Source organism: Stegodyphus dumicola, chromosome 4 (genome assembly GCF_044657685.1).
Source record: "Stegodyphus dumicola isolate Sdum_Otavi_A_Nest chromosome 4, ASM4465768v1".
NCBI lineage: Eukaryota > Metazoa > Arthropoda > Arachnida > Araneae > Eresidae > Stegodyphus > Stegodyphus dumicola.
This window is the reverse complement of record NC_140771.1, coordinates 49,129,521-49,142,208: the sequence shown is the minus strand read 5'-3', so window position 1 is coordinate 49,142,208 and position 12,688 is coordinate 49,129,521. Positions and strand designations below refer to the sequence as shown.

The window sequence follows — 12,688 nt, the reverse complement described above, 5'->3', positions numbered from 1 at the left end:
TAACATAAATTCTTAACTCACTTAATGTAATTCTTAACGTAAGCTTGACTTAACTCTTTCATCTATACACATTTGTCTCCATTTACAAGCATTCAAAAATATTTTTGTCTTTAATACAATTTCACAAAACTTTTTGCATTTACAATTATTGTTCAGCTGTCTATTGCAAAGCCTCTGTTGGCATTTTGCCAAAAAACAAAGAATCGTCCAAAAGGGGCATCAGTTAAGTGCTGTGAGGTGAGAGGTAATGTGACAGTTCTCTCTTCATCGGTAAAAGGGAATTTATATGATTGAGAGAGGGAAAATCCTTATGTCAGCGGGTGATGATGTTGCATCAATTGTCTTTCGCGCCTTTAGTTTCTTTCTTCTCTTTTCTCTCTCTCTCTCTTTTTTTTTTTTTTTTTTTTTTTTTTTGATTTGTAGAAATAATTGCCAAGATTCAAATTGGTTTGCAGCCCAGAAACCTAGAATGTTGAAATTTTTTTCATAATGTAGGAATTTTATATGAGCAATGCATAAGTCATTGCTTACTTTTAAAGATAAGGTCACTAAAATCAAGGAACTGTATTCTTTAGCGGATGTATTCTTTTTTGTCTTAAAGAAAGAAAACCGATCAATAGGTTTCCATCGTATTTACGCGGGATTTATTTAGATCATGGTTGATTGTTTACTTAATTTTTGTTAATATTGCGATCTTTTGTGTAAGCATTAGGGATAGCTCGTTTTTATTGTTAAAATGAGTTCTGTTGGTAAAAACAAAGCTTTTCACAGTGATACTAAGAAATTGCTGTATAATGTCATTACATTTTGTGACGTCGAAGCCAAGAATGGAGAACTTAGCATTCTCATCTCGCAGCCCACGATAAGAGCCAGCAGCATTGCAGGTGTATTGCTGAGGACAATAAAGAAAATTCGCCGAGAGGCAGAAAGAGAAGAAGAGCCAGTTTTTAGTTCCCCGGGAAAAAAAAAAAAAGCCCAAAAAAGAAGTATTAAACATAATTGGTTTAGATGGTTTTGATTAAGATGTGATTCGAAGAACTGTTCATGAATTTTATATTAAGGGGAAAAAAATTCCATCCCTTTCAAAATTACTTCCTGTTCTGCAAGAAAAGATTGATTTTAAATGGAAAAGAGAATCATTAAGAAATGTACTGCATAGTATTGTATTTGTATGGAGAAAAAGCCAAAAGAAGAGAAATGTTTTAATTGAAAGAAGTGACATTGTGTTAAAAAGAATGCAGTATCTTAGAAAAGTGAGGCAATTTCATCGTGAAAGAAGACCTCTCATGCACTTGGATGAAACCTGGGTGGATAGCAACATAACATTTTGAAAGTGTTGGCAATTGGAAGCAGTTTTTTACATCGTGCAGAGCGGCAATGCATCGAAAAGAATTATTGTTTTATGTGCTGGAGGAGATATGGGATTGTTATCTGATACATCTCTAGTATACAAAGCAAATACCACATCTGGGGACTATCATGGGCAAATGAGTTCTACTGTTTTTGAAAAGTGGACTTCCGAAAAACTCATTCCGAATCTTTCACCAAATGCTGTAGTGATTAACTCATTCCGAATCTTTCACCAAATGCTGTAGTGATTCTAGAAATGCCTCCTACCACACTGTTCAAGTAAATAAATGTCCAACTATGCAAGCCGAAAAGAAGAAAATATCCATTGGTTACTTAACAAAAATGTACAGTTCTCTCCAGTTTTACGTAAATGGAGTTAATGGAGCTAATGGAGCTTGTGAAACAAAATGATCCTAAAGAAAAGTCATATAAATTTGATTCAATGCTTAATAAACATGGTTTTACAGCTGTACGTCTGTCTCCATACCACTGCGACATTAATGCAATTGAATTCGTATGGGGTGAAATAAAGCAATTTGTTCAGAACTGCAACACAACTGGAGACATGGAAATGAATAAATTATTAGGAAGTTACAAAAGAAGCTCTTGAAAGCGTAACGATAGAAAAATGGAAGAAGTCCTGCACTCATGTATAAAATGACTACTGGGGAAAGGATGGTTTGATTGAAGATTTATGCGAATCTTTGATTGTTGGACCAACTTGGATATGTGTAGTGACTGTGATACAGAATAATAAGTACTGAGGTAAGAAATTTCGTTTTTAACTCCCCAGTACATGAAATACAGCATATAGTTTTCAGTGCAAAAATCGAAGCGATGTAATATTTATTTATTATAATATAGTTATTATAATTACTAATAATTATTTATCACTGTATAATCATTGTAATTAATTAATACAAAATTTTTTTCAGTGTGTAATTATGCAGATAGATTGTAGCTCAAAGATAAAAAAGATAAACTAATTATTAATTACAACATAATAATATTTATTATCATAATTAATTATAATAATTAATTATTAGAATTTATTGTAATAATAATGTAATAATGAAAATCATAAATAAAATATAATAATTGAATAATTATAATAAAATTTACTTATTATGTTTTTTTATAAAATAATGTTATACTGCAAAACTACTTTTAGAAAACACATGTATTTTTAAGAATATATACGTAAATGCTTAATATTAAACACAATTTAATAAAACAGCTAATAGTAAATGATGATCAGCATATCAGCTTAGATTACTTAAAAGTAATTTTTTCTTCTTGTGTCTGTGCCCTTTGAACACTGTGGAAATAAACAGGGAAAAAGTAAAATGGGAAAAACCCCTATGACATGATTCCACCCTGATTCCATCCACCCCATTTTGAGAATAAATTGGACCAAATGGCGCATGTGTGTTTGCATTCATGGTCGCCGTTAAGACGGTCGAAATATATTTTACTTGACTTTACTGAAAACGATTTCAAATCATTTGTATGCAACAAAATTTTCTGTATTAAAGAGTTACGAAGTTGCCTCACTAGTTGAAAACAGGCAAACATTTCCTAACGCTGTCCCTGAGACTAAAAGTGAACGTCTTGTTCTTATTTAACTTAAACAATATATACTGCTAGAAATGAATAAAACTTTTTACTCAGAAAATAAGTCTCCTCTATCAAGGCAATAACTAAAAGAAATATTTTCTGCATTTTTTGTATTTAGAATTAAAATAAAAATCAAATAGAATAATTTACTCTTATCCTTTATTTGTTGAAGTTTGTGATCCTTTTCTGTAAAAATTGTTCGCATTTACTGATTTGTAGGACCCTTCTTCTCTGCCATGGGCTACACTACCCTTATTGTCCATCGGCTCCTTGTGTTATATGGTCTGCTCTTATCTCCAAGCCGCCTTCTTTTGGTGTTGATTCGGGCTTGTAGTCACTGGCCACTTCTGTGATCTAGCCGTCAATATTTCTTGTTCAGCATGTTAGCTGTTGACCTGGTTCACCAAAGGGCTGCACTGTATCTGAAAGAAATTCTTGTTTTGGGCTGGTTACTAGGAAGTTTCTTTTAATGACTGCTTCCATCATGGATACTGTTGTACTGTCCATTCAGTGCCCTACTTTTGTGGCACTTGTAATTCAGGTGCAGGTTCCTTGAGTGGCACTACTTATCCTTCACCCACTCGCTGTATCTTGCAAGTGATTCCCTTCTACCCTCTACTAATTCTCATAGATTTGCTCTTCTTTCTTGCTGTTTTCTTTGGGCTTCTCATGTCTGTGTCTTTTGATTTCAGTTCTCCCACTCTGGCCTGCTCTTTTCTTTTCTGGAATCACCATCTTTGGTGTAGAAAGCTCATCATTCGTCTTTGGCATTGGTGCTTCCTTTCTGTCAGAAGCTGATTCCTGTAAAATATCTTTCAACATTTGTATATCAGTGCAGTTGTAATATTTTTTCACTTGATCCAAGTTCACAGTGATATTCTCGCCATTATTTCCTTTAAAGTAACATAACAATACCACATTTTGTATAATGAGGTGGGCCTTTAAATTTTGGATAGAATTAGCTTTTTCTTGTGGGACACAAGATAATGAATGTTTTATTATGAGAACTTTAACCCCAGTATTAAGGTCAAAATAATTTCTTTTCCTCTCATAGTATAATTTCTGTTTTGCTCTTGCAATATCTGAATTTCTTACTGCCTCAATAATCATTTTCTGAATGCCTGTTGATTTAAATTCTGCCTCCTTTCCCCCCCCCCAACACACAAAGAACAGTTTGTCCAAAGGAATAATTATTTTCCTCTACAAAAATAGTTCTGATGCTGTTTTTCCAGTACTGTTGTGTTTGGCTATTCTTAAGGCAAAAGTCAGTTCATTGATGTAGTCATACCAGCATCAATAGAAAGTTTTTACAAAGCTACAAATAATTTTCACTATATTCCTGTTTATGCGTTCTGCAATATTTGATTGTGGCTGATTAAAATTATCATAATAATTATAATAATAATGAACTAAAAGTCGAACATTTTCAGTCTAAATTTAATACTTATGGATGAAAGATGAATAATTCAGAAAGCAATAATAATTATTTTATGAATTTTAGCTGCCTCAGAAATTTAAATTGTGCATTACAAAAACAAAAACAAAAAAAAAAAAATCTTAAATTTATATATATATATAAAAGTTAGCTTTTAAATGTTTTTTTAGCATTAGCTTTTAAACATTCCTCTTACTTATAATATATATATATATATATATATACGTATACACACACACTTGTATATTTCAAGGAGAAAAATCATTTAAAATACAGAAAATTCGTACAAAACAAAACTAAAAATAATAAAAGTTTTAATCTCCTCTGTTTAACGCTTCAAACAGAACTTATCAAGGGAAAAGTGTAAGCCTTAAACCAAGTCAATTAATGAGTGTTGAATACCTGTTTCATTCCTCTGAATTTCTTGAGATTCAAAACCACTTTTTATTTATCCAACTTTCATATAAAACAAAATTTATTTTAAAAGTCTTAAAAAAAAAAAATCAGGTTTTTTCCCTACACATATTCTTACTCATACAGGACAAACATTTAAATACAAAATGCAAAAAGTAAAAAAAATCTGAAGAAGCCTAAAAAGGCTAAAACCTAACTTAATTCAAGGCAAAATTAAAAATAAATTCTGAATCCAGAATTAATGAATCAATTTTAATTCAGAATTGAAAAATAAATTATTCAGTCAATATCTTTATATCCTATTATAAGGGCTGGCTCATTTATTTAACCCTTTGCGGCATAGTGGGTCAATATGTGTCCCACCTAATTAATATTTATTTTCTCAATTAGCAATTTCCATTAGAAATTTTCTAATCTTTTAAAAGTAATCGATTTTAGTTATTATTTTTCTTAGTAGAAGTCACTACTATACCAGGGCTTCAGTTTATAAGCAAAAAATATTCAAAATAGGATCACAAGAGTGATATCCAGGTATCTCGCATTTTTCAATATTTAAAAAATTTTGGTATACAATTTAGGATATGTATGATTCTTTTTAATATTCAAAGGTATTTTATTTTTAAAAATCTTAATTGGATTCAATATTTTATAACATTAATTTTGCAGTTGAAATAAGTGGGTTAAAATTTGTCCCACCACACACTTGAATTTCCGCTCAATAGATGGCAGCACTCACGATTATTTTTTCTTTTCTTTTTTGCATCTACTTTTTTCGTGATTGCGCATGTTTTTACATCCGTTGTATGCTCTGATGTGCTAAAGTGTCTAGAAAAAAAATTAACAACTCAGGAAGCTTTGGATCTTTTTGCTGAATTGCCATCCGATTGCGACTCAAATGCTTCAGATGTCAGTCCTGATTAGATGAAATTGAAATCCAGGAGAGAATAACTGAGGTTGAAGTTATAATTTGTTTCGCTTTTTAAAGACACAGAGCATCTATGCATGTGGCACTGTAAATATGAATCGGAAGTATCTACCCAAAAATTTAAAAGAAGACAAATTTATGTCGAGAGGAGATATAGACTTTTCAGTTAGCGATGATTCAATTTATTGCATAAAATGGAAAGATAAAAGATCCATTTCTATCCTGTCTTGCTTCGAAAAGGCAACTGAAATGAAAGAAATTAATAGAAAAGAACGAGATGGAAAAACAAAAAAAAAAGTACTGTGCCCAAACAGCATTATTTCATATAATAAGAATATGGGATATGTCGACTTATTTCAGGGTTGCCACGCTACCTGGAGAACCGGGAAAAGTCAGGGAATTCGAAAATTGACCAAAATATTCAGGGAAAAGTCAGGGAATTTAAGTATTTTTGTCAAAATCTGGAAAAGTCAGGGAAGTTCATACAACGATCCCGCCAAAAAAAGCGATTTTTGCGCCGACGTCGGAAGAGGTAACTTTTTTGGCGAGTTATGTATCACGTGAGTGTCATTCGGGTAGCTGGCATAGAGCCAATTTTCGCAGCTCCAATTAGATTGTCTTTTAGAAAGGTAAAGCAACTTTCCCGCAACTTTTGGTTTCCATTATTCTCGAGAATCGCATGTGCAGTGCATGAACTAAAGAAAGTACCTGTTCTCATATAAAACAAAATGGGTTTAATCCTAGTATACGGTACCATGGAGGTTAGAATCAAAGAATATGTATTGTAAAGAAGGAAAACCTCTTTGCAACAGACGTGGCTGTGGCTCCGTTCCATCATAGAGGGAAAACAGCTGTGCATGTCTGATATATCTGTCGCCAAAGCTCGAAACCGGTGTCGAAGTTCGAAGGTCACGTTATCAAGAGTTCATAAAATGAATATCGTTTAAAATTTCTTTAACCACTTGCGCAAAAAAGACGTGCCACGCACGTCGAGATGCTTTTGTCTCAAACAGCGAGCGACGTGAACACCACGTCGATAAGCATTTATCGCAAAAATGAAAATAACGTGGTGCAAACGTCGTCTAACAACGAGATTGTTTATTTCTCGAGTTACAGCTCTGGATTGCACTCGCAGATGCGGAGCGGCGCAAATGAGACACTTTACGGCTTGTTATATTGTAGCGCACGGCACCGCAACTGTGAAGTTTAGTCTTAGCGCAAGTGGTTAAACTCTAAAGGAAAAGAAAATATTTTTTGGCGCAAGTAAATTAATTCATGGATTAGTTATTTTCAGGGGGGGGGGAAACTACGAAAATCCGTTTTTAAAATTATTGCAAATTCGCAATAATTTAAAAACGGATTTTCGTAGTTTTCTTTTTGTTAAAAAGCGTTTCTTCTTAACACGTGTTTCTCAATTTCCTGTACACATCGCGGAGAGGGAAATTCTGGCCGCCAGGTTCCGTCGCCAAATCCCTTGGCAAATTTTCCCTCCGCATTCTAGCGGCGTAATAGCATTCTACTTGTATGGAACCTTTTCTTCTTTACATAGACGTTCTTTGGTTAGAATAATAATGGGATTTGGCTACATCTTGATGCGCAGTAAACGGGTCATTTTGGTCTTGGCGACAATTTTTAAAATCGTGCCAAAGCCTTACCGTATACTAGAATTTTACCGCAAAATCTTTTTAAACCTTTTTTTTTTTTCTTTTTAATAAATACTTTGCCATTTTGCAGTAAAATAAAAAAATAGTAATCAGTCATCTAGGCTAGCCATGTAATATAACTATATTCGCTAAAATATCGTTGATTATTCTAATTCAATTTTTAAGTAATTATTTTTATGTTATTCATATAATGTAATGTTGCTTCTTCCCTCTAAATTTATTTATTATTAGTAAATAATATTTCCAAATTTCAGGAAATTTTCTCTGGCATAATCCTGAAATTAATTATAGCAGTATGATGACATACCATCACGAAATTTAATGCACATATTTTTTCCTTATGTATGCTGCGAAATAAATATAAAATACCTCAATTTATTAAAATAGATTTCTTTCTTTCGTTTAGCTGCAGAATGTCTGCAAAAAAAGCCTTATTTTATTCCAGATTGGGAAGATTCTAATCTCAATCTTCAGTGGAGAAAACAACAACTATTATAATTATATTTGTGTTTTCAAGTGTTAAGGTGCCTTTTAAGAACATACCTCACGCAAATTAAATTTACCTAAAATCTAACCTAACTATTTAGCATTGCGTTGTGATTTATAAGGACTGGATTAGCCTCATGTTGAACTGGTGATGATCATGAGTAATAATTAAATAAAACATACATTTGTTATCCAATATATATATCTTAAATTTTATTAAGTATCTTAAGTGGAAAACTAAACAAAATTATCAAAGTATACCAAGAATAATTAAGAATAAATGTCCTCTGGGACTTATTGAATAATTAAGTGAATTTGCTACACAATACAAGTAATACCATAATTAATTTACCTCTTAGCACAGGCAACGTACATTACGCGGATAGACTGGAATTTTCTTGAAACACACCTGGAAAACCTGGAAAAGTCAGGGAATTTCATTCTCCTGTTTGAGTGGCAACCCTGTTATTTGATCAACTGAAATTACTATATGAAATACACCACAAAAGCAAGAAATGGTGGCACATGATCTTTTTTTACTTTTTAGATGCGATTATAGTAAACGCATTTATTCTATTCAAGTTTGTTCGCGAACCCGTTCATGATGTAAAAACAATGAAAGATTTTTGTCTCTCAGTTATAGAAGGTCTAATGGCACTTGGAGGCAAGAAAGAGCTGAAAAGAAAACTGAAATCCCCAGTTCAAATAAAAACTAAAAAACCGTTCGTACAACCAGAAAAGAGACTAAAAAATGTAAGTTACACGCCAAAGAGAACGAGCAGTAGAAGATGTACGTATTGCAGCACATTGAAAGAAGCACAGCGAACATTTTGGATGGCTGAAACATGTGAAGTGCCTCTATGCTTACAAAAGAATGAAACAATGTGTTTTACAAAGTTTCATGAAAAATAACTTTTTTCAATTTTAATCATATATAAATGTTTTTGAATCAAGTGCCAATTTTAATATTTTATTTAGTATCATATGTACGAGTATCAAATTTTAATCTTAAAATAATGTCCAAGAAAATATTTTCTTTTTCTTCCTAAAATTTAAAAATATTAAATATACTGTACAAAATGCATTTTAATGTGTTTATTATCAATATTTTAGAATGCATGCTTTATTTTGTTTATTCATTCCACATATGATTTTTTTCCCTGCTATGCACAAATATACTATAAGACGTGCTAGTTCCATGGTGGGACAAACGGTATCCCACCTTCCCCCGTAAAAAATAAAAACGCAGAATTTTTTTCAAGCTTGAAAGGCACTTAAGTAAATCCATCTGACTTATTCTAAGGCATTTTTTTTAAGATTAAAATATTTTTTAATATGCGTGTCGCAAAGGGATAAAGTATCAACTTTTTTGTTGATTAAAAACATTTTTGCCAAAAAATAATCAAAAAATTAAGTGTAAATTAAGAGAAAATTATTTAAAATGAAAACAATGAAACTATTGAAAAATGAACTTACCATTCCGAAAACTTACATCTAAACAGTATGTTTTAACTGCTAAAAGAATAGAAGTCGATGAGGTTGCTAAAATTTTAAACAAAACTTGAAAAGGGGGATACCAGAAAGTGAAAAAGTCCACATTTATCAAAGGAAAAAGGACATAAAACAATTTTAAAAAAAGCCCATGTTTTCTTGGTTTGAAGCAACTGGTGGCTAAATCGGAAAGGGGGTGGAGAGGTGTGAACCGAGCATCGTTTTCAGATGCATGTCTTTTAAGAGAAACCAATCCAAGATGGCAATGCTTTTAAACAGTTGTAGTTCTAAAACTGGCCGAAAAGTACAGGAAAAATGAAATAAGGGGTTAAAAAAGTCACAATTCTTCATGCAATCGAGCTATAAAAACGTCTTAAGAAATTGAAGTAAGACATTTTGTTTAGTATAAAGAATATATGGCCAGTAATTCCATAAAGCACACAGAGAATAGTACTCTATTAATTCTAGCCAAATTCAAAGAGAAAAGAGAATTTGAATTACATACATGTATTAAATTACTTGTAAATGTCATCCACTAGTTACATCCTTTTCAGGTTTGGGTAAAAAAATATCATTTCACTGTAAACAAGTAATTTAAAAGAAGCCAGAAGAAGTTAATGCCATCTTTTTTTAAGGTGTGCGAAATTGTGAACTTTGGAATTTCTAAGAGGACAGTAATAAGGTTTTGTATTTCTTCTTGAAGATAGTGTGTAATAATATATACAGTCAAAAGTCGTTAATCCGGACTCATCGGGACTTCGGCGATTCCGGATTATAGATCATCAGTTTAAATCTGGTAAGAAGGCATGCAGAAATTACAAAATTAAAAATATGAAACCGTAATTTATGAAATAAAGAACAATTATGATCTAAAGGGTATCAAAAGTTACAAAAAGAAAAAGCTTAATATTTTCTTGTTTACTTTATTAAACATTTCTTTCAATGTAAGTTGCTTCGTTTCATGTGATAATACTTTCTCTTTAATTCTATTAAACAGACATAATTTCTTGTTTAGTTACAAAGTTCTGCTGTTCAAGTCTTATAATTGCTGTGTTGAGAATACCGACTAATTTATCAATCGAAATATTTTCATTTTCAATAACCTCTGGGTCACTTTCTTCACTATCGGAAGCAAATTATAATGACGAGGAACTTGATTTAAATCATATCAAAGACGGAGTACATCGAGATGAAATACTACACTTAGTAAGGAATTATAAGCCAAATAAAATAAAAACATCTGCCCTAAGATAAGGATAGTGCTGGCAGATCAACTTCCAATCCGCGGCGTGAAATTGATAAACACATTTCGGATTTCGAAACATACTTTCGCTTTGTAGATACAAATTACATATTAGTAAATATATATCGGAAATTCTATTTGACACAATCGAAAGTTCAAGCTTACTTTTATGAAATTGATCTAACAGTCTGCAAAAAATAATAAGCCGGATCCAATTCGAAGGTTAAGGAACAACGCAATCTGTGACATTAACTGAATTAGATAATTTTATTTTAGCTTATACCGTCCGTTACACATTAAACGCGCATGCGCACAAACTTATTCGCAGTCGTAAAGGTCTTGCGCGCATTCGTAAACGCCTGTGTGCATGCATGAATGCGACGCATGCGCAGAAAGTTTGTAGCTTTGAGGTCCGAATTAACGACTTTTGACTGTACTATTGTTTTTACCGTTTTTAATTTAGTGCTTATGAAAACTAAATGTTAATATAAATGCGATTTTTTAAACAACTATTTTTCACTGTTGGTAAAATATATCACATAAATTTATCTACTCAATTACAAAGTAATAGTAGCATGACCCATGATTTTTCTGCCCTTTCTTCTTAAGTGTGTTTTCTGTTTGTTTTTTCCAGTTTAAAAAATACCATATTTAACTTTTGATCAAGGACATGGATACATCTGCTTGGAAAAAAGTAAATGAGGAGCTTTTAAAAATTTTAAACAGATGTAGCTTAGGGATGAATTTCCTATGATTATATGAAATTCTCAAAAAGTTTCTTACAGTACAATATTTTTAATTCCATATATTAGGGTTTATAGAATATGATTTAGTATGTCATCATTTTGACTTCTTCATTGTAAATTATTTTTGTGAATATTCTAATTTGAATATATTCAAGTTGATATTTGATTACATAAGTTTTAATTACTTAATCATAATAAATGTGTATTGTATTGTGTGATGGTAGTACTTCAAAGATTAAATTTTTTAAGAAATTAAATTTTAGCAGAAGAAGAAGATATCTATACCTTAGAATACCCAGTTATTCCTGAATTTAAATCTCCAGAACAAATTTCCGATGAACTTGCAACACTGTCTCTACTATCACAGTCACACTGGTTGAATCTTTTAGACCTTCATACAATAAAGGTACAATTTTTTTTTTTTTTTCCCTGTGTATATTTTCTTATAAAATATAACTGTACCATTTTAATTAAGGTGTGTTGTTTAAAATAAAGTATAAAATGCATGGAGGTAAGAATAACAGGAGCAACAGCCCTGTACTATGAGTGACTCATAACTTCCAAACTTTGGTCTCCAGAGGGGGTGTTTTTGTTTACATCCAGAGCATCATTAACAGTGCTTGGATAGTGTTTCAACACATGACAGTTCCATACAAATCGAAAAGCGGGGACACTTCCACATAAAAGAAACATTCATTATTGGATGGATAATAGCGAATTTTATAGTTTAGTGGCATTTACACAAAAATCACATTTGGGTTATTTTTTTATGACTTGCAACAGCGATTTTGATTATAAATTTGTTTTATAAAATTATAAGCTACTAGACTTCAAAAATGTAGATTTTAGCAAAATATTTATATTATGCTTAAAAAATGAAAAATACCTTAAGGTACCTTTGAAATGTCAAAATATCGTGAAAGTATAACACACCTTTAACCTCAATTTCCGTATAACTAAGTGGTATAGGTGTGAAAATTAGTATAATTTATATATTTTTAATTATTTGTATAATGTATGTATTTGTGAATTTAGATGAATTAGTTCTTTTAACTGTTTTAAAAAATGAAGCAATATTGTGCAGAGTAAGACAATCAAGATTGTGATCTAATGACAGTGAGGTTAATGTTTAAATGTAAAATGGATAGTTGTTATTTATTGTATTATCAGAAAACTATTAAACTGGGTAAAATCACTAAGAGAGCCATTAAATACCCTGCCAAAATATGTTTATTAGAAAATTTGATAATGAATGTATCCAAAAACGTGTTATAAGTCAAAAGTTTAAAACTTGATGGCTAAATGTAAGTATAAAAT

General features: G+C 31.5%; 1 protein-coding gene across 3 annotated transcripts in view; it reads left to right on the top strand.

Annotated features, from left to right (window-relative positions):
- Positions 1-12,688, top strand: part of LOC118186323 (WD repeat-containing protein 36) — a 177,834-nt gene that overhangs the window by 137,687 nt on the left and 27,459 nt on the right. For 2 of the 3 annotated variants that reach the window (XM_035356405.2, XM_035356407.2), the window contains one exon: positions 11,635-11,777. In XM_035356405.2, coding sequence (XP_035212296.1) covers positions 11,635-11,777 — 143 coding nt within the window. The remainder of the gene's footprint in view (positions 1-11,634; positions 11,778-12,688) is intronic. The other variant, XM_035356406.2, reaches the window with a different exon arrangement.